The 26,015-nt window shown below is 42.2% G+C and overlaps 1 protein-coding gene across 1 annotated transcript in view; it reads right to left on the minus strand.

Annotated features, from left to right (window-relative positions):
• The window catches only part of RPN2 (ribophorin II), a 54,055-nt gene that overhangs the window by 3,570 nt on the left and 24,470 nt on the right, over positions 1-26,015 (minus strand). The window contains exons 8-16 of the mRNA XM_029220471.1: positions 25,527-25,645; positions 24,014-24,119; positions 12,339-12,430; positions 10,235-10,349; positions 7,726-7,920; positions 6,374-6,460; positions 4,766-4,861; positions 2,885-2,960; positions 1,197-1,326 (exon numbers count right to left, since the gene is read on the minus strand). Of these exons, the coding sequence (XP_029076304.1) occupies positions 1,197-1,326; positions 2,885-2,960; positions 4,766-4,861; positions 6,374-6,460; positions 7,726-7,920; positions 10,235-10,349; positions 12,339-12,430; positions 24,014-24,119; positions 25,527-25,645 (1,016 nt within the window). The remainder of the gene's footprint in view (positions 1-1,196; positions 1,327-2,884; positions 2,961-4,765; positions 4,862-6,373; positions 6,461-7,725; positions 7,921-10,234; positions 10,350-12,338; positions 12,431-24,013; positions 24,120-25,526; positions 25,646-26,015) is intronic.

Genomic DNA, 26,015 nt, shown 5'->3' on the forward strand with positions numbered 1-26,015 from the left:
TCTCTCCTTAATCTTGTTCATCTTGTGTGGGCAACTTCCAGAAAAGAGTGAACTCAGCAGAGGACAGCCTTTTGGCTCCCTGGGGCCTGGACGGGCCGCTCTGAGGGAACAGGGCTCTGCTCAGAGAAAACAGCTGAGTCCTGGCTCTTTCTCAGACGCAATGCAGAGCCGCCAAGTTCAGGCTGCTGGAGGGGCAGAGAAGTGAGCCAGTGGCCACTGCTGGTGCTAAGGGAAGCTCTAGCGGAATCTGGACGGCCACAGGGGGCAGGGAGCACGCTGGGGCCGGTATCCACGGAGAGCTCCATGGAGTCTCAGGCAGGGAGGAGACGTGGGGCTCTCCCGCCCATAACAGTCTCTGAGCAAGCCTCTCTCTGATCTGACCAACTTAACTGGCAGCCGCACGGGGGGGGGGGGGGCTAACACTATCGTGTTACATTCTTCCACCAAAAGTCCTGGAGAGGAGAAAGTAGGGCACGTCTGAAATTGTGAACTTCCAAAGGTGAAAGCAATTCTGACCTTTTCTTATTGACCTTTATGTGGCTGAAATCACCCAAGTTCTAATAAATCAACGAGAAATACCTACGTGACATTTAAATTTGCTTCTAAGCCAGGTTCTAAAGTCAAGCTGCCAGCAAGCTGCCATTGCGGGGGGACCTGACCATTTGTGTGAACCTAAGTTTGTCTGGTTCTTGGGGACGTGATGCAGGCCACTGAGCAGTGCTCAGTGTAAAGCCCGACGCGGTTTCTGGGGGGAAGATCATGGACCTCATACTTAGGAGGAAGAGCTCCGGGAGGCTGTGGTGGTTACAGAAGAGTCCTCCTCGGGGGTGCGGGAGGAGGGCAGAAAAGGGTTTTCTGTGGCAGCAGAGGAGAAAACTGTTACACAGCCAGCACGCTAACAACCACCTTCTGCCCCCTGTCCTAACCCATTTTAATCTTCATAAAGCAATTATTTTCTTCTCTTGTTTCAATGTGCCGGGGCATAAACTGTTGTGGTTTTAACGTATTTAAAACTTATCACCAAGGCTCTTTTCTGATTTAAAAGGCTTCTGTATCGGGCTGGATTAAGGTGTCACACTGGCCCCTAAGGACATGAATCATTTTGCCACATACCGCTGTTCAAAGAGCTGGGTGGACAGAGCTGACAACAGTATTTCTAATCCCACTCTGGGTCCCTGGCCCGCCCCCAACCTTACCTCTTGATTGCCTGCTGGGCCAGCATGCGATTGCCAGCCAGAAACGTCACACTGCCCAAGATGGCCAGGTACTTCAGGGTCTGGAACATGTTGAGTTGCGTCCAGTAGACATACATGAGCCCCAGCATAGCTACGAGAACAGGCGTCATGATAGCCAATTAAGTCAAACAGTGACATTGCCCTGGGCAGAGGACAGTTAGAAGCCAGTAACTGCAGATCCTAAGAGGTCTGTATTTATAGACCAGCATGTTTTATTCCCTTTATCTGATGCCAGAAAATAAACAGCTCAATATACTTGCTTCTCAGCCTTGGCTACCAAGAAATCCACAGGTAAAAACCAGATCTCAGCAACTTGGTTCCATATTCCAGCTCGCATCTTTGTTCTTTAACGCAGGTTTTGTTGTTGTTTGTTTTTTAAGTTATGTCATGTTATGTTTGGGATTCAGTTGATTTTTTAAATTCTGAATGAAAGCCCACAGGATTAAAGAAATGAATCATTTTTCTTTTCATTAAAAAAATTTTTAGGGCTAATTTGCCACTGTGACTAGGAAGGAAGCAAGGAGGACAGAGGAGGAAGGTTTAGTCAAAAGGGCTCAGGTCTGGGCACTGAGGACCCTGGGTTCTGGCCCAGGCTCTGCCCTTCGCAGCCACTTAATTTCTCTGAGCCTAAATTCTCTCACCCATCAAACAAGGAGCATAATTCCTACCCTGGTCACCCCCATCAGGGTTGTGATGAGAATCAAATGAGGGAATGTACACAAAAAGCACTCTGGCAAAAAAAGTCATGGCTCTAAACAAATTCATATTCAGGTTTTGTTCTCAGACTGACCTGGGAGGGCTATCACTCAAATTCAGTTAACTGGGCTGGAGAGAAAGGCCTTCCTGTCAATTCTGCCCAGAAGGATGACAGATGAACTACAGCAGGGGTTCTTAGCCCTTTCTGAGGTCGTGGACCACTGTCAGAATTTTGATCAAAGTTACAGACTCTCTCTTTCCCCAGGAAAACAGAGATACACATTTGCCTAGAGTTTCAAGGGATTCGTCTGTGGATCCCTACAGAATCAGCACACTATGGACACAAAAAGGGTGACTCCTGAAAGAGTCAAAGAAATCAGAAAAGAATATTAATGTCTCAGTGAAATGCAAGGGTCACCAATTCAATAGTATCGAAAGTTTCTGAAACGCCTGATTTGTGAATTTACTGTCTTGTAACAGTTAGGTCCTAAGTTTTCAAAAGAACAATGCAGGACAGCATGTCTGACTGTGGAAGGGACTGTTTTCTACTACAGTCCAGACACAGCTGCTAGCAAATGTGAAGATCAATACGTTGGGGGAAGATAACCTTTGGAAACTGCATTAATGCTGTTCACTCAGGAAGATGGCTCAATGTAAAGATACGATAAGTGAGTAATCTCTGGAAATGAACAGAGTTATTAAATGAGGGTAAAATGGCCTGCCAACGGCAGCCTAGTACAATGAAACCCAATATAATGACAGCTGTTCTAAGTTGATGGGCCAAACAGGTTTATCATCATATTAACTGTCGTAAAAGGCCAGGAGGAAGAGGGAAATGTTATGCTATTAAGTCATTATAGTTAATAGGCTGTGGGTCTACTTAACAGGGCTTTTGCGAGGGCAGGCAAAATGTCAAAGGAGGTTAAATGGAGTTAGCAGCCTGGGGCGCTTACCAGCATGTCCCAGGTGAAAGATAATCGTGCTAGGAGCAAAAGTGAAGTTGGAGACATTGGCACCAATCCGGATCCACTGAACGATGGGGAGAAATAAATTAAAAAGACATTAGAACTTGAAAGGGAGGCAACACATGCCATGCCAATGCTAATCCAATAAACAGCCCTAAGGGCTTAAAAGTTCATGCGTACCTGAAGAACAGGGAATTTTTCCAAGTGACGACCACCCTATTATATAAGTCCTCAGAAAAAACTGTTCTCTTTTTTCTTTAGAAAGGCATTCCAACACCTGCTCTCAAATGCGCTTGGGTAACTCAAACCTGAACATCATTTTTAATGACAGCAAACTTTTCTATTTTAAAACAGGTGAAACCATGAGGCTGAAAGGTCAGAAACTGTATTTGTGATGAAGTAACGGGCACCCCTGCTAATTTCTCTAAGTATTGGTGAGATAAACCCACCAGCAGTTGTGAGGATGCACATGCTCTTGCTGTGGGTTCCATGCTTTTTGAAATTCTGATCACTAAAAAGAACAGGTGCCCATATCCTAGGTCTGGTTTCTGAAAGCTTGTGGCATGCCTTCCAGATTTCGATTGACCAATAATTCTTTTATTAAAATCAATGAATGAATTAGGAACACAAGCAACTTTCCAAAAGTAAGATCTAATGAGTTTTCCATACAGTTCTCAAAATTCTCTGAACTTTGAGGATTTACATCTATGTTTATAATTTTTTAAAAAGAGACAAGGGAGGGCTTCCCTGGTGGCGCAGTGGTTGAGACTCCGCCTGCCGATGCAGGGGACGCGGGTTCGTGCCCCGGTCCGGGAAGATCCCACGTACCGCGGAGCGGCTGGGCCTGTGAGCCACGGCCACTGAGCCTGTGCGTCCGGAGCCTGTGCTCCGCAATGGGAGAGGCCACAACAGTGAGAGGCCCGCGTACCGCAAAAAAAAAAAAAAAAAAAAAAAATTCAAACTGTACATTAAAGTATAAGAGGTAAAAATGTCCTTCTTCTATACTCCCTAAAAGGTCCCCTCCTTAGAGGCGACCAACACTAATAGATGATGCCTTTTCAAGGTTTTTAAACATAGAGCACTGTACTAAACATACTATCCTACCCCTTGCCGCCTTCACTCAATAGAACATCTTGGCAAACTCGTCATATCAGTTGACAAGTACATAAATAATCTATCCATTCTTTTTTTTTTTTTTTTTGCGGTACGCGGGCCTCTCACTGTCGTGGCCTCTCCCGTTGCGGAGCACAGGCTCCGGACGCGCAGGCCCAGTGGCCATGGCTCATGGGCCTAGCCGCTCCGCGGCATGTGGGATCTTCCCGGACCGGAGCACGAACCCGTGTCCCCTGCATCAGCAGGTGGACTCTCAACCACTGCGCCACCAGGGAAGCCCTATCCATTCTTTTAATGAGCTGCATATTATTCCATTGTATGGATGCACATAATTTATTTAACACTTGCTTTTATGAAGACTTTAGGTTGTTTATAGTTTTATGCTCCAAACAGTGCTGAAATGCGCAGCCTCTATACTCACTTTTTCTATAGCTATTAGCATCCGGTCTTGCTTTTTTCACACTTGACCTCATCTGAACGTTCCTACAGAGCATCCCCGTCTATACACTTTTACCATTTTTAACGGTTACTGGGTACTTTCTCATGCCCCTTGATAATGGATCAGCTTTTCTGGCTGCTCCCCCATAATGGGGAATTTTAGTTATTCTAAAATTTTTTGACCATCGGTTTGGGTCACAGCTGCTGGACCCCTCTGGAGCTGTGCTGAGGCCAGAGCACAAAGCCTCCTTTGGAACAGCTACATCTGCTGAGTCTGGCGCCAGACACACGCTGCCCATGCTAATTACAGCTACTCACCAGAGCAAAGAGCAGGAGCAAGGGCGAGAGGATCAGGGCGGTGAATGTATTGGACACCACCGTGGGGGGCCTCTTCTCTGGCTCGCGGAACAGGTGCTGCCAAAAGAAGACAGGCCAGGAATATTTTAAAATGTGCTCTTCCCAGCAGGGGCTGCCATGTATATGTACTAGGAACCAAACGCCAATGACAGTCAAGAAGAGGAAATGCCTCCCAGAGGCTGAAACTTCCTGGCCGTGAGTGGCCACTTAGCCTTTCGCCTCTTCTCAACAGGGGCTTCTGCTTCCAGAGGCCTGCTTCCAAAGACACTACACCAGTTCACTACTCCTGACCAACTCTCTTTTTCCCTCCAAGACATATTGCCATTTAGAGGTTGGAGAATGCAACCTATCAAGCAGCATTTGCCTAGTATCGAAGATGGTGCCCGGGTATCTGGATGGCTGGGGTGACACACCCAAGGCAGGACTCTGGATTTCATAATGCTTCTGGGTTCCTAGGGTAGCACTATCATATTTTGCTAACCAACTTAAATTAGCTAACTGGCGTATAATAATTTAAAATTTTCTTGCTTGCCAGTGTCCAGCCAACCCAGCTCCATAACAAGGCAGCTCCTCCACCTGAGACTCCTGTTCCCAACTTTTTAACCTCAGCTCCTCTTTGCTGCCACTGTCATGAAGGGACTTCTAACATTGCCTGTGGCAGTCACTGCTGCCTACTCCACCCTATAAATCAGTCAGCACCCTCTGTCATAATGCTTATACCTTCCACTATTTAACTGCATTTGACATTCTTAAACGATGCTATAGCAACATTAGGAGGATTTTAAAAAAGAAATCCTACTACTCTAGCTTTTGGGCCCTTGTCCTTTTTCTAACAGTGAAATAAGAGTAAGTGATCTGCTTGGAACACTTCAACATCAATTCAAATGGGGATTTCCCTGTTACTGCAGTATGATCATTTCTCACGATTGCGAATAGTCCACCGAGTGGCTCTACCTCAGTTTCTTTAACCAGTGCTCAAACTGTTTAATAATTATTGTTTATTTTGTGAACTGCTTCAGAAACTTTTCAAAGCTTTTCTTTTCTTATCTGTGAACTATTTTGATCCTCATAACAGTCCTATGGGCTGGGCTGGGCAGGGATTGCTAATATTTGTATGCAAGGAAAGTGAGTTCCAGGAGAGAGGAAGGGCTTGCCTAGGGGAGGAAAGCCCTGTTCTCCAGTTGAGCTGTCCACCTGTGGGCCCCTGGTCTGTGCAGGAGCAGGGAGGAACAAAGCCAAACCCATCTGTGCTGTAGTATCAAGCAGTGATCTGAGGGCTAAACCTCCTGCATGTTTAGGAAAAACAGATTCAGGTTCTGATTTTGTCTCCAACTACCTGTTTTCTGGGAGCTGGTCAGTGGGCAGCTTAAGCCTGTTTTTTCAGCACTAGGATGGGGCTGATATTTGCCCTGACTGATCCACAGGATGGCAAAGACCAAACTATACAACATCATATAAACAGGTTAAAGAAGGGACCACAGCCAGTGTCCAGGGGTCTGCTGCCCTCTCTCACTGTGTCCACTTCACATTTCTCTTCAATGTTTAGTGAAGAACCCTTTTGGGATCTACCTGAATTTCCTGTTTGGGGGTGAAAAGGTTCTTGGACAGGACAGTCGACGGAGCATCTTCTTCAGGGAACCTGATGACCACATCAGCCTAAAAAAATAAATGCAGCCATTAAAGGCACAGGGGCAGAGAAGAAGGCGAAACTCATCAGGACAGTATCTCCTAACTCATGTCCAGGACCATAACTGAAAAAAGCTCCAAGCAGTCCAATCACTTCTGATCCATTAGCCGACAAACTGAGGCAGTAAAAATTTCAAGAACAAAATAAGTATTTGTTGAAAATGCTTTTTAGAGCAAGAGTTCCAATTTTCTACTGGTCTGGTGAGCCCCACAGAGCTGCCTAATACAAAAATCCCAGCTGGTACTCAGGCTGTTACAGCTGCAATCAGAAACTGCTCCATGTCCCTAGGAAGTGTAATTTAGCCTCAGACGCACCCCCCAAAAAAAAAAAAAAAAAAAAAGAAATGAAAATGTGCTCTCATACAAAAAGCAGCCCAAAGTCCAAGAGAAGAAAAGGAGCTTTGAATACAACATAAGAAAATGCAGCTGCCCCTTTGTCTTGCAAAGGGAGCCAACCACTCAAGGCCTGCAGTTTGGCCTCTGCTACCTTTCCAACCTCACCGCCTACTGCTCTGGACCAGATTCAGGTGCTCCAGCAAAATGGACCCAACTCATATCTCACTGAAAGCACCTCAAGCTTTTCTGGAGGCTGTTCCCCCAGCAATCAATCTATAGTCCCCCAGATACTATTCTGATAAACCCCTGCAATTCTTCCCTAGTTCAAATGCCATGTCTTTCAAGCTTTCTCTTAACACACCAGTCAAAAGTGAGTTATGTAAGTGAAACACACTATGTAAACTATTAATACACCTTGTAGTTGTTGGTTATTAGTTAATTAGCATTTTGCATATCCCACAATTCACTGTCCCACACCATCCTGAATTGGAATTGGATTTCAAATCTTAGGCCCCTCCCTGGCCCACACTGTGAGGCCAAGCCATATCTCAAAGGCTTTATCTCATATCTATGTACCCCCCCCCATAGTGCTTTGCTGTATTATGAAAACCTTCTTCTACTACAACTTTTATAGAAATTTGCTAGAACCCATGAGGACAAATCTATGCATCAATCATTCCCTCAATCACTATTTATTAAACCCCTAAGACGTGCCAGGCCATGTGCATGCCCCTAAGACTACTAATGGGGACAGCACACAGCCCCTCACCTCACAATGCGTGCGCCCTGGGTGGCAGGGCGAGGCCAGGGTAGGGAGCCCATGCCCTGGAGAGGAGCTGTCTGTGTCTGACTGCAGCACAGCCACTCTTGCCTGGGTCAAGATACGTGGAGGCACATACCACATTCCACAGGATTGGGTTCTTCAAAGTAGCATCTCCGATGATCAGGTAGAGAGTGTAGGTGCCGGACGCAGAGTCAAATTCGAGCTTTCTCTCAGAGGTATCCAGTTCAAACTTGTACACGTTCTTGCTGTCCGGCTCCGCAACAAATACCACCTCCTGGCCAGTCTTCTGGTTATGGAGTCGGACAAATGTCTGGATAGAACAATAACGCAACCCTTCATCTGATAATTTCAAAACTCCCTCCGGGCCCAACATCAAATCAACAAGGCAGCAGGCTGTCAGTTCTTTCATCGCAGTGGGAGCTCTGGGATCTGCCAGGCCTGCCCGAGAAAGCAGGAGGAGTGGCCGTCCCACCCTGCTTACTAGCTCAGAGATCAGAGATCACTTTTTGCTAGTATAAGAAATTTAACTTAGGGGTCCAGCCAATTCTCAACGACTTGTAGGCCGAATGCCCAGTTTGTTGATGATTTAAGCCCTTTGCTGTTGCTGTAATTTCTTCTTTCTGCCAGCCTTTTGGCCACTTTGCTGCCCAATTAACTTCTTCACCAGAGGGTGAAAAGAAGGGAAATGAGGTGGAACTTTAAGAAGCTCATTTTCAATTTCCTAGTGCCTCCAGCTAAAGATTTAGGAGAGAAGGCTTGGGGATTGATAGCAAGGCAGAGTTCTAATCGAGCAAAGCAGCCCAGTGTCAGAGAGAGCCTAGCTTGAAGACAAACAGGTTTGGTTACACTACTAATTGGCTGAGCAGGTTACTTAACCTCCTTGAGCCTTGATTTCTGCATCTTTAAGATAGAAAGATTAACTTCTACATGTGGTATATCTATGTCAAGAGTCACAATAATGTAGGCAAAGCATTTAGCGTAGGACCCACTATATACTAGCTAGTCAACAAACATTTATCAATGATGGTATGAGTCTAATCACCTTATCCCCCCAATGGCCTAAGAAACTAAGGTTTCTGCAAATTAGAACTGCAGCAAAACTTAATATCCACTCAGCTTTTCTTTCAAGTGTTTCAAAATAAAGAATTCAACAAAGCAGGTAGATCGGTTCCATTTCACAGATCATGAGGCACGGAGTTTAAATGAGTTGCCATGGTCACGGAGCTAGTGCTGGATCCACAGAAAAAACATAAATCTCATTTGTTACTTTACACCTGGGCAACAAAGAACCACCATCAAAGTATTTAGGGAAAGAGGCCCTGAGCTGTGAAGCCTCCTGACTCCAGCAGTCTTGGCCAAGAATGGGATTTAGAAGCCTGGATGCCTGATATTCCTCCTGTCACAGCCAAGCACAGGCAGCAGCCAGGCTCATCTACAAAATGTCATCTCTACCTAGGAGGTCTGTAAGCCAGGGTTTCCAAAACAGAATCTTGGATGAGATGAGGAGTATTCAGTTAAAGTTATACTTCCTCACTAACTCTTCCTGCCCTAACCCTAATCCCACCAATTTTGTCTTGTAATTACTTCTCTTCATATTCTGTCTTCCCTTGTGCTGTTTCACTGGCAGATGTCATTCTGAGAAGGAGCTGGGAAGTACTAAGGGGCTGAAAAGTTAGTCGTGGCTAAGTGGCCTGACCGAGCTCTCTGGAGCTTGGGTGTGGAGGGAGGAGAAGCAGAGAAGGGCCGGGAAGGCGGTGCTGGCGGCAGCCACTCTTGGCCTGGGCACAAGCACAGTAGCTGCAGCTACAAGAAACAGAAAGCAAAAAGGTTTCCAAGTTGAGTCCACTCACCTCCATGGTCTGTTTTGAAGCTGCCCCTCAGCATGGACACAAGTCCGCTAGCTCTTGCTAAAGTACTGCTACAAAGCACCTAAACCAAGGCCACTAGGTCCCACGTTCTTTCCTATCTTTCCACATTCAAAGTACTTCTCTGAACTTCCCTTTACAATACAACCGTGGATGGGGCAGGGCTCAGAGCAGTTATTCTCAATCAAGTGGGATGACAGAGGCAGGAAAGGAGGTGTCTGAGAGGACAAGGGCCATATCAGACTCTCTGGGGAAAAGATACGGTTTGAAAATCTTTTAAATAATAATTATCATTATGTTATATATGGAAAACAGAAATGAAGCCTATTGGTTTCATAACATGAAGGAGGCACGAGTTAAAAAGTGCTAGTTTTCAGATTCCTACAAAATCTGCTTTGGCCAGAACAAAAGCATACTTTGGGCTCACTTCCTAGGTTTTCCTTTTTTCAAAATTATTTTAATATATGTTTTTTAGTCAGAAAGAAAAAAGCCTCAATTAAGTGCTAATCTTCCTTAAATATGTCTTTTCTATGCCAGCTAATCTCTTTAAAAGAAGAGTGCATTCCAGGTTCAGGGTTACAACCAGTATAAGAGGGGCAGAGTGTCATGTGGGAGAACCCGATGGATTGTCAGGGTTCAGAGTGAAGATCTGAAAGCAGGAATTCAGAATTTTCTCGACTCAGTGTTATATACCACGTCAACAACTATCGTGTACATCAATGTTTCAGGCCAAGAGAACCGTCTGCGCTCTTTCCTGACCTGGTGAGGGGTGAGTTCAGCACCAGTGTTCACATCTACCAGCTGGAAGAATAAAGCAAAGTTCTGGTGGCTGTCTGCGATGAATGTGCCCTTGGCCTTGGCTGGGTAGGTCACCCTGAAAGAGACATTTATAAGGTAAGTTTTCAGAGAGGAGGATCTGCAGATCTCTGAGACAAGAGAGAAGAATACAAACTTCACTTCACTGCCTAATCCTCCCTCTCCCAATTGTAACACTTTTCTGTTGTGGACAGAGTGGAGAATTGTCTGTGGCCTGAGGGCAAATTGGATTGATAAAGCCAGGACTGAGAAAAGCACAGAATAAACTTTCATCAGGGTCTGGGGAAAATGCTATGCGCAGATGCTCCAGGCTTTCACTTCAAGGACCTAAGGATATCAACTCAACCAAGTCAGGCACCAATGGGGCTCACGCGTCCCTGTGCAAGCTCACAGGCGGACTGGAGGGTGCTGGCAAAACCACAAGGTGAAAAAAAAAAATCACAGGATCGACGTTAGCAGCATATGTGAGCAGGGTCGGGAGACTAGGAGGTAGGAGATGCAAAGGACAGAAGGGTATGTACAGTTTTTTCCTTTTTTTAATGCTCCATTTTTTTTCCTGGACACCATTTCAATTTATTTTTCTGCCTGAAATTGAGCTTTAAAAAGTCATTCTCTCAAAAGGCAGGCTTGATGAGAAAACTGTTCTTTTCACAGCTATCTCCTGGGACTTTAGATTAAGATGGCCAGGGGATAAAAAACAAGCCAAATGATTACAGAGCTCACAAGGGCCACGTTTCATGCTTAGGCTTTATATTTACTTATGAGTAATACCAACTCTTTATCTATGTAGAGTATTAAACTTTGCAAAGCACTCTTACAGACATTATTTCAGTGGATTCTCAACAGTGCTCTCATTTCCACTATAAAAATATCCAAGCCAGAGGCAGAAAGCCTAGCCCTTCCACGTGACTTAAAAGGAATGAATGAATGCTTAGCTTCTAGTCTCTGGCTAATATCCCATCTTCAAAACAGCCTCGAAGGTTCCCCTACTTTCTTTGGCATCTATAGCCACCCCAGTTGAGTAAATCTGGGGTCTGAACTACACCCAGATGTCTAGATGCCCCCTCCCTCCGCACCCAGTGAGGATCTGGGAGAGAGCTGAGAAATGGCTTCATACAATGTTCTGGCCCAACTCTGACCAATTACTAATGGTTACCTAGAAGTCTGTGTTAAAAAACATTCTGAAATACTTCCCTGGAAGTCCAGTGGTTAAGACTCTGTGCTCCCAATGCAAGGGGCACGGGTTCGATCTCTGGTTGGGGAACTAAGATCCCACACGCCACATGGCGTGGCCAAAAAAAAAAGATTCTGAGTTCAGCAGGAACAAATGCTGTGACTGATCAGTGATGCCCTCCATGGACTTGAGAAAGGGACTCACAGCCCTAGTGCTGGGTATCTGCCATCTCACTTCTAAGGATCTGTGAGACGTACAACTGATTTCAGGCTCACTGTGGGCCAAAGAGAGTTGACGTGAGGCCCCTAAAAGCAAGTTCAAGACTGTGAAGATAAAGAGATGACATCAGAAAATAAGTTAATACACTGCTTCCTCCATTAAGAAAGTCTTGTTTTAGGGAATTCCCCAGTGATCCAGTGGTTAAGACTCTGCACTTTCATTATCAAAGGTAAGGGTTAGATCTCTGGTTGGGGACCTAAGATCCCACAAGCCATGCAATGCGGCCAAAAAAGAAAAGAAAAACCAAAGATAGTCTTCTTTTAAAAAGAACTGTCATCTGAACTAAATAATGTGCTTGGTAACACAGCTGACTGACGCAGACTTACATTCTGAGGTAAGCTCCTTACCTCGTTGTGGACTGTTAATAAACAGTTTGCTCAGGGACTGATCACTGATATAGACAACCCCCAAATTTGTCTGGATGCCAAGCAGCACCCCTGATGCAGTGCCAGAGGAATGACAGCCTCTTTCATCTGGAGTACAAGCTGGGTCACTGCTGACACAGAAATGACATCTGAAGGGGCTCGGTGCCTAGGCATGCTCCTCCCAGCTCAAGCCTGGATTCTCCCTGTGCCCAGGAGGCATCCCACCTACCGCGTGGTTTTGGGTGCAATGCTCTGATCCTTATCCACAGTGGAGAGATCGACATTTGTGATGCCAACTTCAGTGGAAATCTTGACTCTAAGCTAGGGTGAAACACAGAAGAAAATCGCCAAGTCAGCTGGTGAGTATACCAGGAATTAATATACATATCCAAATTTTTCTCTTACTTGTGAGCAAAGGCATGAAAATAATCCTAGGACAGGAGTCTTCAATGATTTTAGTAAAACTGACCCATCCCAGTAGTATTTCTACCTCTTCCATCTTGAGGCCTAAAAGTAACTCCTTGATTCTTATCCCTTCTTCCTTTCTTTGGCCTTGAATGAATGGTATATATTAAAAAAGAAACAAAAAGAAAAAAAGTATGTATCTTCATGTGTACTTTAAAATAAATAAGGGAGAAACTCCTTAAGTAGTAACCTTCAAATAATTTAAATCAACAAGTACTCAATTCTAATGACAGCTAATGTTTATTGAGTGTTTACTATGTGAAAGACACTGGCCTTCTAAAGATTATCTCATTTAATCCTCACCACAACTCTAAGGTAGTGCTATTTCAGATGAGGAAATTAAAGATTAGAGCAATGAAGCCATTCACTCAAGTTCAGATAGCTAGTAAGGCAGAGCCAGGGTTCAGGCTCAGGCATCCTGACTTAGAGTCCACGTTCTTAGGCACCTTCCTGTCCAACTTCCCAGCCAACACTTAAGTTTGTGCCAAGCAGACTATAGGTCTGCCCAGGAAGATTTAAGAAGCTATGGCAGTCATCTCTGCCATCCACCAAGTACTTCTGCTTCTCCTTCTGAACATGTGGCAGAAATGTACTTCCCTGCCCTCCTGGAGTCAGGTATGGCCATGTGACTGGCCCTGGCCAGAAGCGTGTCACTTCCAAGTGGAAGCTTAAGAGTCGGTTTGTGATTCTCTTCTCCTCTGACATGGACATAGATGACCTACAGAGGAGCTTGCTACTTCAGCCTGGGTCCTGGAGTAAGGGCAACGTGAAGCAGAGTCTCCAGCTGACACATTAAAGATACCTTGCATGGGCAAAAAAGGAACTTGTTTTAAGCCACTGAGATTTGGAGTTTGTTACAAGCACAAACCAGTCCATCTTAACTCTTACGTTGCTTAAATTCTATACATTCCCTATAAACATTTTCACAAAGGGGGGCCAGCCAATGCTAGTAAACAAGAAATTTTTAAAAATTAGATTAAAATAAACATAAAATTCCAAAAGAGACAGAAAACATGCTAAAAGTCTACCTCAAGGGAAATTTTTTATTTAAATTTTTTATTTAAAATCTAAGTTTGAATGTGCAAATTATGCAATCCCAAGGCACTTTTAATGTGTAAACATATCTGTGAGACTTCCAAATATTTGATAAGCTTGAATGTAATGCTTAAAGAGATCCTTGCCAAATACACTGGTTTACAGTCTAAGTTAGGGATCAAGGAATAGAGATAGAAGGCTGGGCAAATAATTGAAGGAGAGCTTCAGCATTTTTCTGAAGTGCACTATCAAGGTGTGAGAACCTCAAATCAAGGGCAAAGAAGAAAAATTTAAAAGAGATAAAGACAGCTATCAAGTAATTCCTTTTAACCGCCTCCATAATAACTATTTTGTGACAACAACCTCAATTATCAGGTTGAACAGGGGTGTTCTGTTTTGCTTAAAAAAAAAAAAAAAAACCCTAAATGTAAAAGATTACCGAAGGCTATAAGCATATTATTACCTCCTACTTTTGAATACACAGCTGCCTATTGGCAGAATTAAAGATTAGAGCAACTGGGTGCACTACGGTGGGGGGTGGGGGAGGGAGGGGAACAAATGGCCTTCAAGTTGAATAAACCACCAAGGAGAGAGCTGGTATCCTCCACTTTGGCTCTTGGGCGCTCTGCTGAGCAAACAGCTTCACAACTCATACAGGGCTTGGAACCAGAGCCAACTTTGCTGTTATAAAGCTCAACCCAGAGAGGCACTAACGGCACTTCCATTTGAAGAAAAACTGGAGTGGAAGGCTCAAGCAAAGAAGTAGCCAAAGAGCTTTGATTTTTAGCAAAACACCCCACTGAGACCACTTCCCTATATCCCCCTAGAGCATCTGGAACACCTAGGTGCAGGGACAGACAGAGATGGCAAGATGCACTTCCTGTCCTAAAGGGAAGCATAAAGGCAAAGCTAAATTATAACAGACCAGGCTGCTGCTTTAATGCAGGGATGGACAAAGTGCTATGGAAGCACAGCAGAAGGAACTGTGACCCAAGTCGGCCTCAGGCAGCCCTTGTTTGGGGCGTGGGAAATGTGTAGCAGGAGGGCTTAGGCAGTCCTCCGGTTTCAGGAGAAGCATGAGTTTAGCAATCAATACTCCATGCTATAAAAATAATCTGTTTTCACGGGTAATTACTCTGCAATCTTCATCAACATTAACTAGGTAATTCCCTCTTCACTTCTGCGAGTCATTCTCTTAAGGACTCACTCAATTTATAAATGTGATTTTAAAATCATCATCCCACCTAAATGTCCATAAAGAGGAGACTAGTTAGAGAAATAATGATATATACACATACACTTTGAACTACTATGGAGCAATTAAAAAGAACAACGTAGGTGTCTATGGACTGATATGGAGACCCCCTCCTACTTTTGAATACACAGCCATCTATTGGCAGAATTATATTTAACATCGCCTGTCACTGAGTCCAGGCAACTGGGTGAATTATGGCAGGGGAGTGGGGGGGTGAGGGGTGGGGGGAGGCCATCAAGTTGAATAGACCCCAAGGGGAAAGCTGGGAGCCTCTACTTTGTAACAAAAGCAAAGAATACAACTGTTCATAGAATGATCACTTTTGTGTAAATAAGAAAGGATATGCATACATTCAATGATATGGGCATCCTTCTTTTTCAAAGTATATACAGTTAACTGTTACTAATGGATTCCTCTAAGGCAGCGGGTCCCCAACCATATGGCACCAGGGACTGGTTTCATGGAAGACAATTTTTCCACGGATGGGGGTGGGGGTGGGGGTGGGGGAGTGGGCGGGTGGATGGCGTGGCTCAGGCAGTAATGCGAACGATGGGGAGCGGCAGATGAAGCCTGGCTTGCTTGCTGGTCAGCCGCTCACCTCCTGCTGTGCGGCCTGGCTCCTAACAGGCCGCGGAGTGGTACTGGCGGTTGGGGACCCCTGCTCGAAGGAGAGGGACTGGACTGAAGGGATGAGAGAAGGCTCTAATGTTTCATTATATACCTTTTTGCAGTTTGAATTTTTTTAACTACATGCATATTTTACTCCTATTTTTTTTTAAATAGGGATTGGGACTTCCCGGGTGGCACAGTGGTTAAGAATCTGCCTGCCAATGCAGGGGACACAGGTTCAAGCCCTGGTCCGGGAAGATCCCACATGCCACGGAGCAACTAAGCCCGTGCGCCACAACTACTGAGCCTGTGCTCTAGAGCCCACAAGCCACAACCACTGAAGCCTGAGCGCCTAGAGCCCGTGCTCCACAACAAGAGAAGCCACTGCAATGAGAAGCCCGCACACTGCAACAAAGAGTAGCCCCTGCTCGCCGCAACTAGAGAAAGCCCGCGCACAGCAGTGAAGACCCAACACAGCCAAAAAATAATAATAAATAAATAAATAAAAATAAAATAGGGATTATCTGAGCATTGGCTTTGTGTGACAAATACTTTCTTCTTTATAAACGATTCTGTATTAAAAAGTACCACTCAGGGACTTCCCTTGTGGTCCAGCGGTTGAGACTCTAGGCTTCCAATGCTGGGGACACAGGTTCGATCCCCGGTGAGGGAACTAAGATCCCACATGCCATGCAGTACGGCCAAAAAAAAAGTACCACCCAATAAATATGATTTAAAAGACAATCACTCTCCCTTTCAACAGATGAATAAACACAAACATGTTTAAAGGCCTGTGTAAGGCTCCTCAGTGTATCCTAATTATAGTGATAAGGAAGCCATCAACTTGTGGGTTTTTACTTAGAATCCTGACTATAAACTTACAATAATAACACGGTCACTAAAGCCTGCTAATCAAGATTCAACTGTATGTTTGTTCTGAAGACATTATAAGCATTCACAGTACAGACACATGGAATAATGAAAGGGCAAACTGCAGTGAACTCAAGTCATTTTGGGTTTGCTCTCAGCCCTAATTTTAAAAGGCCTCCTAAGTTACAGCTTTCTGTGTTGCACAGAAACACCGTAGGGCTGTTCTTAAATAAGGAACCATTTAAAACAAGTCCTTCCACTCCTAAAATCTTATTACAAATGGGTCTCTGGAAACACTGAAAAGAAAAGCATTTTTATGCTACTCTCTTAAAGCAAACTGAGGTTTTTTCAAAACCCTGTTGTAAAGAGTTCAGAGTAGGATCGCTGTTGGTTAGCTGCTTCTTCCTTCAAACTAACACTGCAGGATTAGTTTTTATAATAAGAAAGGGACTTGTCTAGCCACCTTAAATGAGCTAAGCCTGCTTTACAGTGAATCAACTAGTCCTTCTTTTGCCTGTACTGCACGCCACATACACCTCAAAAAATGTTTTAACGCCAGGAAATGCAGTCTTTCTGCTGAGAGTAATAACCTCCCTGTTTAGCTCATTACTGTCAAAAATGATGGTGCATTAGGGGCAATTAATGCTAATGACAGCTTCTAAAACCCATGCTTCCCCTGACAGCAAGTCCAATGTCAATGAGTGCTATTACAGGCCCTCCACACCAAACCACCATTAATGCACTCTGACCAATGTCAAGCATCTCCCAGGAGAGTAAACAGGACCTGCTGACCCGCTCTGAGGCTCTAAGCATGACTATTACTGAAATTACAAAGGAAAGTTGCATATGTGACAGAGGTCAGAGCATGCACGTGCACATAGGCAGGCACACACACACAAACACATGCGCACACACACATAAAGCTTAACATAATGAAGAGAGATCTTTAACGCTTACTCCATCACTGGGAAGGAAAAGGACAGCAATGGCCTCTATGGGAGCTTACTATCATTGCATGAATAACAGCTATTAGCCATTTCTGTTATTTTGTACTTATTTAATTTTTCCAACGACCATAGAAACACTTGTGCAAACACCAGATTTGATGTTAACAAAAAGCCAGGCTGTAACAATAATCAAGACAACATAGTACTGGTATAAGGATAAAAATATAGATTAATGGAATATAACTGCAACCATTTATGGTCACACTGATGATTTTTTTTTTTTTTTGCAGCTGGCACGAAAATAGTTTATTGGGGGAGCCCCGGAAAGGGAAAGGGATCAGGGGGAAAGGGCTGGAATGTGGGGACTCTGCCCTATTCTCTTCAGGAAATAGAGCAAATGGGGAGCTGTCAGACAGTACCTGGGGTGCCAAAACAACTCAATAGGGAAAGAACAGTCTTTTTGACAAATGGTGCTGGGACAACTGCACATCCACATGTAAAAGGAGGAAGATGAACCCCTACCTCGTACCACATACAAAAATTAACTTAAAATTGATCAGAAACCTAAATGTAAGAGCTAAAATTACAAAATTCTTATAAGAAAACATAAGAGTAAATCTTCATGCTCTCAGATTAGGCAACGGTTTATTAGATACGGCACTTAAATCACAATTAATGAAACAAAAATAAAGATATTGGACTTCATCAAAATTAAAACCTTTTGTGCTTCAGAAGACAACATCAAGAAAAGGAAAAGACAAGCTACAGACTGTGAGAAAATATCTGTGAATCATATATCTGATAAAGAACTTGTATTAAGAATATATACAAAAAAAAAGAATATATACAGAACTCTTATAACTCAAGAACATAAAAAGACAAACAATGTAATAAGAAAAGGAAAAAAGAAGTATACAGATTAGGAAGGAAGAAATAAAGAAACAAAATAAAATATTTTTAATGGGGAAAAGACCTAAATAGATATTTCTCCAAATAAGATATATAAATGACCAAATAGCACATAAAAAGATGCTCAATATCATTAGCCATCAGAGAAATGCAAATCAAATCACAATGAGATACCATTTCACACCCATCTAGGATGGCCAAAATGAAACAGACAGATAATAAATAACAAGAGTTGGTAAGGATATAGAGAAATTGGAACCCTCACACATTGCTGGTGGGGATGTAAAACGGTGCAGCTTCTTTGAGAGTTTGCCAGTTCCGCAAAAAGTTAAACACAGAGTTATCATATGACTCAGCAATTCCACTCCTAGGCATAAACCTGCAAGAACTGAAAACAGGTGTTCAAACAAAAACCTGTACATGAATGTAAATAGCAGCATTATTTATAATACCCAAAACATGGAAATATCCCAAATGTCCATCAAGTGATGAATGAATAAACAAAATGAGGTATATCCACACAATGGAATACTAAGTTATTTAGCCATAAAAAGGAATAAAGTACTGATACATGCTACAGCATGAATGAACCTTAAAAATATTATGCTAGGTTAAAAATACAAAAGGCTACATATTTTATTATTCCAGTTACATGAAATGTCCCAAATAGGCAAACCACAGAGACAAAAAGTAGGTTAGTAGTTGCCAGGACTGGGAGGAGGATATATTCCTATAGCATAAGGAGTGTCTACAAATAGACACAGGGCTGCTTTTTGGCGGCGGTAAAAATGCTCTGGAATTAGATGGTGGTAGTGGTTGCACAACTCTCATCTAAATACACTAAATATGTTGAATTACATACTTTTACTGCGTAACTTTATGGTATGTGAATTACATATATCCTCAGTAAAGCTGTTATTTGAAAGAAAAAAGGAAGCTACTTTGTGTAGGGTAAAAGGCTCACCCCTAGAAGATGAATTACCATAGTTCTAAGGGCCTTGGAATGTGGGTTAACATCTTTAATGTTTAGACCACTCCATCCTTTTCTTCTTTTAAGTGGTCTGAGATGGAAGCTAAGCACTGAAAAAATAAGATTTGGTCTCTGCCCATAGGGAGCACCCAGCCCAGTGAAAGAGCAACACTTATAAGCAAACAATAGTAATACAATGCAGTAAGAACAATTATGGACAGGGTGTAAACTACTACAGCAACAAAAATAAACCAAGTAGACAAGCCCTAAATATATGGGGAAAAAAACTTTAAAACTGTTAAAAGACAATATTAGAGACTATCTTTTTGATCTTGGAGCAGCGTAGAATTTTTTAAAGACACAAAAAGTACAATCTAGGGAAAAAAAGACTTTTAAATTAGGCTTCATTGAAATGAACTTCAGTGCATTGAAAGATGCCATAAAGCAACACTGAGGGACAATATCTGATGCTTATAACTAGGGATTTACTAATATATATAGCTCCAGAATATATGTAGCTCCTAAAAATCAATAATTAAAAGACTAACAAACCAAAAGAAAAAGACAAAAGATACACGACAATTCACAGAAGAAGAAACCTAAATGGCCCATAGACACAAGAAAAGATGCTCAGTCTCACTAGAAACCAAAGAAAAACATTGAAACAACAAGATAACCATTTCCTATCCATCAGATTATCCAAACTCATAATAGCAAATACTGGTACAAATATGAAGAAAAGAGCAATTTGGCAAAACCTAATAAAGCTGGAAGATGAACGTACCCTACGATCCCACAACTTCATTCTAGATAAACAAAATGTGCATAAGCAAACGTACTAGGATATTCACAGCAGCATTGTCTATAACAGTGAAAGTCTAAATGTCCAACAGAAAATGAATTAATAAATCTGATGCATTCATAAAAGGAAGACAATTTTATGAAAATTATTCATATTTATCTATATAGCTCTAGTTCTACATGCATAAATATGGCTAGTTGTCTTTAATATTGAGTGAAAACAAGCAAATTGCGAGAGGATACATATAGTATAATGAAGCATATAAATTTTGGTAAGATGGAAATCAATGCAATAAATTGCTTAAAAATACATATGTAGCAGAAATATAAAAACTGGCATTGGAACATACACCTCAAATCTGGGGAAAGAGGAAGAAAAAGTGAGGAATACACAGAGAGCTTAAATTCAATCTATAGGGCTTTATTTCTTACCAAAATAAAACAAAGGAGAAAAACATAGCAAAATGTTAGGGCTTGAGGGAGATGAGTGGCCAGTAGGTATATGACAATCATTATATTATTCTTTGTTCTTTTCTGTATCTTTTAAATAGTCCAAAATAAAATTAAAATCCTATGGGAGCACAGATGAAGGAGCAATATTTGAACTAGAACTTACAGAATGAGTAGTTCAGCAAGGGAGGGGAAGAACATTCCCCATGGAAGAAACAAGAGAAGTCCAAAGGCTTTACGTGTACTGGGCACGTAAAATGTATATGAGGATGAGTATGTGGTCAAGAGCAGCTACAGCTGAGGGGATGGGGATGCAGCCACAATGAAGGATGGGCATGTGCTCTGTGGAGGACCTTCTAAAGCCACAATGAGGAGTCTAGACCTTATTCACAGGCAACAGAGAACCAAAGAAATGTTTAACTAGGGGAACACTGTGATTTTATAATTCTAGTGGTGTTTACGGTGCTTATTAAATGGAAAGGGCAGAGACTGAAGACAGTGAAACTGGCTGGAAACTACATATCTACCTACTTGGGATCTACCCAAGTAGGAAAACTGGGGCTGAAGAACAAAGGAATCATGCAAAAGACACTTAAAGGTGGAATCGACATGGCGACTGACCAGAAGTCAGAAGTGGAAAGAAAGGAAGGGTTAAGAACGGCTGTGATGTATGGGTATGGTACTTATATTGGATATGTTGTTATCAAGATTGTATAGGTAGAAGGAAGGAGGTTTCAGGTCAAAAAAAAAAAAAAAAAATTGCCTTTCAATGTGCTCAGTTGCAAATAAGGCCCCTTAATGCAGGAAACTAAAATTGAAAGAATCTGGATTTTCAAGGTTCAAGGTACACACTACAATAATTTCTATCCAAATCTTGTGTTAGTGAATGGAGTAGGATCAGGTGTCTCCTGCCCAAAAAGGTCAGACATGAGGTAGAGAAAAGGCAGAGAGACTAGAGTTCCAGAAAATATCCTTTCTGCCAAACTTTTAATATAAATGTTTAATCTAACTATGTTAAGTAATGCCCCACTTTTGAAAAGGTCAAACTTTCTAGCTGCCTTGTCCTTTCAGTAAAAGAAAGTGACATAGGGGCCAACCTGAGGAGCTCTCCAAAGGCCAAATTTGGGATAATATGATAAAAAAAAATAAATGATGACAGTAATGGATTATAACCTACAGAGTAAAATAAGTATCCATGAATCCGAAGTATTATTCGTAACTGAATAACTAAATGCAGGGGAAGGGGGACAGCTTTTTCTTACAGTAGAATTCCAATTAATAAATGTAGAAAGAATGAAATAGAAAATCACCTCTTGGCAAACACCACATTAATAACTCTTACAGGCAAGATCATCAGGATATTTGCAGAGTCTCAAAATATCACTCCACCAGACACTTAATTATAAAGCAGAAAAACAGCAACTTTACAATGGAGAAACCTAGCAGACACCACCTTAACCAAGTGATCAAGGTTACCATCACCAGCAATGAGACATATCAACAGCATATACTGCCTAATAAGATACACTGAGAAGGAGCATCACTTTTGGTGTATTCTCGCCAAAAATGCATGACCTGAATTTAATTATGAGGAAACATCAGACAAACCCAAAGTGAGGGACATTCGACAAAGTAACTGGCCAGTACTCTTCAAAAGTGTCAAGGTCACAAAAGACAAACTACCCTAAATTGGAGGAGAGTAAAAGGGCATGACAACTAAAGGAATATGTGATCCCAGGTTGAATCTGGGACCAGAAAAGGGACATCAGTAAGATACCTAGTGGAATTTGAATGAAGACTATATAGATTAATAGTATTGTATCATTATTAATTTCCTTGTATTGACAATAATATTACAGTTACATAAGATGTTAACATTTGGGGAAGCTGGGTAAAGGGTATACAGGAATTCTTCATATTATTTTTAAAACTTAAGATTGAAATTGTTTCAAAATGAAAAAGTTTCATTAAAAAAGAAAAGTGAGTGGAAAATGACATTTGAATAGTGAAGAAAACAGCTGTCACAAACAGCATATATTTAATTATTTGGGAAAGGCACTGTACTACTTCAAGTTCCCCTGACCCAACAGAATGCATGACAATGTGGTCAAGTAGGTGCAACAAAGACACAGTGGCAGAAACATTGAGAAATGACAGCAGTAAGGACAAAGTAATATTATAAATAGAGCTGCACACAGCTCTGCAGCCTCTAAGCTAGCTCAATATTCACTAGGGCACAGTGACTAAACCAGTATTGTGCAGGGGATCCACCCAAGCACAGACAAGCTGGAGGTTTTGGACAAGTTACTCTACCCCTCTGGGTATCGTCTGTGAAATGAAGAGGACTCCACGCATCTGCTAGGATTGTTATAAGAATAAAATAAGCAAAAGCACATAGAACTGTACTGTTCATGTCACAGGCTTTCAATGAAGGGTTCATACTTATGATCCTAAGCCAGAATAAGAAGAGGTTAAACCATATCCCATAGTTTAAAAAGTAGGAAAATATGTAATTCATCTTAAATAAACTTCTACCCAAAAAGGTTAAAATGAAAGCTACAGTGCCTGAAGGGGCAAACTTCAATTAGCTAGGAAAACCACTAATGTGAAATACCACATTCCCACAAAGCATCAGGCAAGTGAGGCATAGCTTTCCATCCTTAAAGCCACGTGGATTGGGGCTTCCCTGGTGGCGCAGTGGTTGAGAATCTGCCTGCCAATGCAGGGGACACGGTTTCGAGCCCTGGTCCGGGAAGATCCCACATGCCGTGGAGCAACTAAGCCCGTGCGCCACAACTACTGAGCCTGTGCTCTAGAGCCCGTGAGTCAAAACTACTGAGCCCACGTGCCGCAACTACTGAAGCCCACGTGCTTAGAGCCCGTGCTCTGCAACGAGAGAAGCCACTGCAATGAGAAGCCCGCACACTGCAACGAAGAGTAGCCCTCGCTCACCGAAACTAGAGAAAGCCCACACACAGCAGCGAAGACCCAACACAGCCAAAAATAAATAAATAAAATAAATAAATTTTAAAAAACCACGTGGATCTTCAACAAAACTAGAGTCAGCTAAACATCTGAAACATAGTTCATTATGAAGGATTACCAATTTTCTTTTGTACTTTACCCAGACAGACTCACTATGGTGCTACAGGTCACTTGATGCTTTTGATCCCCTAATTAGCATCAGGCACTTTTCTAAATCTATCATGGGGAATAATAAAACAAAAAAAATTTTTTTAATTAAAAATAAATAAATCTATCAAGGCCAACCACAGAAAACATCTCAAGAATATTTATATCTCAGTGGAATTATGGGTGATTTTAATTTTTTCTACTTCCTAAATTTTATGTAAGATAGTAATGCTAAATTATAATGGAAAATGAACAATTTACAAATAAAAGAAAACTTGCTATGATCAAGTTCTTGGCTAAGTCTGTCAAACAGCACAGTTCAAACCTATCCCTCTCAACATATTCACGTTAACTTGGTCATAAGTGAAGTCAATATACCAGATGGTTAATGCTATGTGCCTGTTTGGTCATTTACTTGTGTATATTAACATGGAGATGGGGACAACAAGAAAAGCACTAACCTCTACAGTATTTGCAATATAACGGTTGTCACCTTCAACTTTGACAGAGAAGTCGTAATAGCCACTGGAAAATTTGACATTCACAAAGTTTAGCTCAAAAACATCCCTGTTAAGAATGACAGTGGGGTTAGCAAGAACTCACATAGGAAAGTCACAAATATAACAAACGGCCTACGAAGTGAGGCATTCCTTGAGATGGTCCAGGGCTGCACCACTTCTTCACTTTTCAACTTCCCACCCGCCTGGGCCACCTCCTGCTCAGTTACAGATTATAATGAGGGGCAAATTTCAAAACGATCTAAAATGACCTCCTGTTTCAAGTCTCGAAAGTCTTCTTTTCATTTTTCCCCCTCTCAGCTCCTAAAAATCCCACCTCCTTCGGGTAAGTCTTCCACAATTAAATGCAAAACAGCTAAATCTACAGTAGGATACCAATTACGTTAAAAAAAAAAAAAAAAAAAAGTAGAAATGTTCAAAGAGGTTGGTGTAGGGTAGTATAATTGTAGGTAACTTTCTGCATTATTTCTACTTTCCTGTGCTTTGTGAATTGCCTAAAAAGGACACATCTTATTTTTAATTTAATTTTAAAATATTAATTTTTATTTTAAAGGGGAAAAAAAAGGTAGAGAATTCTTAACTCTAACTACATAGCAAAACCCTCAATGTCATTTACCATTCTACTGATCATTCGTAAAAATGATTTTGCTTTTCAGCCGCATAGCACAGGGATATCAGCTCGGTGCTTTGTGACCGCCTGGAGGGGTGGGATAGGGAGGGTGGGAGGAAGGGATATGCAAGAGGGAAGAGATATGGGAACATATGTATATGTATAACTGATTCACTTTGTTATAAAGCAGAAACTAACACACCATTGTAAACCAATTATACCCCAATAAAGATGTTAAAAAAAATGATTTTGCTTTTTAATTTCACATATTGCCTATGTATCTTTACAACTGTGTAAGAAATGCATTTTCTCTCTAAAACTCAGTTCCCAATCTCATTAACTTACTAATTTAATACTTAACGAAGTTTCATATAAAAACTGACCCTGGGCTTCCCTGGTGGTGCAGTGGTTGGGGGTCCGCCTGCCGATGCAGGGGACGCGGGTTTGTGCCCCGGTCTGGGAGGATCCCACGTGCCGCGGAGCGGCTGGGACCGTGGGCCATGGCCGCTGAGCCTGCGCGTCCGGAGCCTGTGCTCCGCAACAGGAGAGGCCGCAGCAGTGCGGGGCCCGCGTATCGCAAAAAAAAAAAAAAAAAATTGACCCTTAATTTTTAAAAAAATTTACGTAACAATAACAGAGCCACTGAAGATAAGACTATAGAAGAATATTAATCCTATGGGGGAAATGTTCATGACATATTATTATAAATAAAGCATAATCCTAAATTTAGTTAAATTTGGTTTTATGATCTTGGTAATAACCACATAAATCTGGATTATACTGGCTGCAGGCTAACTTTCCAAAACAAGTATATTGGCACCCTACAGAGATGTGCTCAGTTCTTACCCCACAGGGGTGAACGATGTCTTCTGGAGGACTGTGGCTCTGGAGGCAACGGATTTAGCGTGTTCTAGTTTAACAGTGGCCTGAGTCAGAGGCTGGGACAGAACATTGGTGACCTGCAACTGGAAATAAATTTTAAAATTGTCTGTAGCAACAAAAGCTGAGGGAGTACAGATTTTGCTTCTAGGGTGGGTGCTTCATCCACAGGGAGCAAGCTCTGCCAGGAAAGAACCATCTTGTTTTAGAAAACCATCACTGACCTTTGGTCTACTATCTATGGGAAATCAAATACAGGAAAACACAATTAGTTTGGGAATGGGACAGATTACAGAATGTTAGAGGTGGGGAAGATCTTAAAAGATGATCTTACCCAATGATCTCATTTTTCAGATGAGGAAACCAGAGCCCAGGGAAACATAATGACTGGCTCCGGATCACACAGTTAATGCTTCCTTCTCTCTGATCCCCTGATCTACCCACTCTACTTCACTA

Source organism: Monodon monoceros, unplaced genomic scaffold (assembly GCF_005190385.1).
Source record: "Monodon monoceros isolate NGI ecotype Baffin Bay Population unplaced genomic scaffold, NGI_Narwhal_1 Super_Scaffold_13, whole genome shotgun sequence".
NCBI classification, from domain to species: Eukaryota; Metazoa; Chordata; class Mammalia; order Artiodactyla; family Monodontidae; genus Monodon; species Monodon monoceros.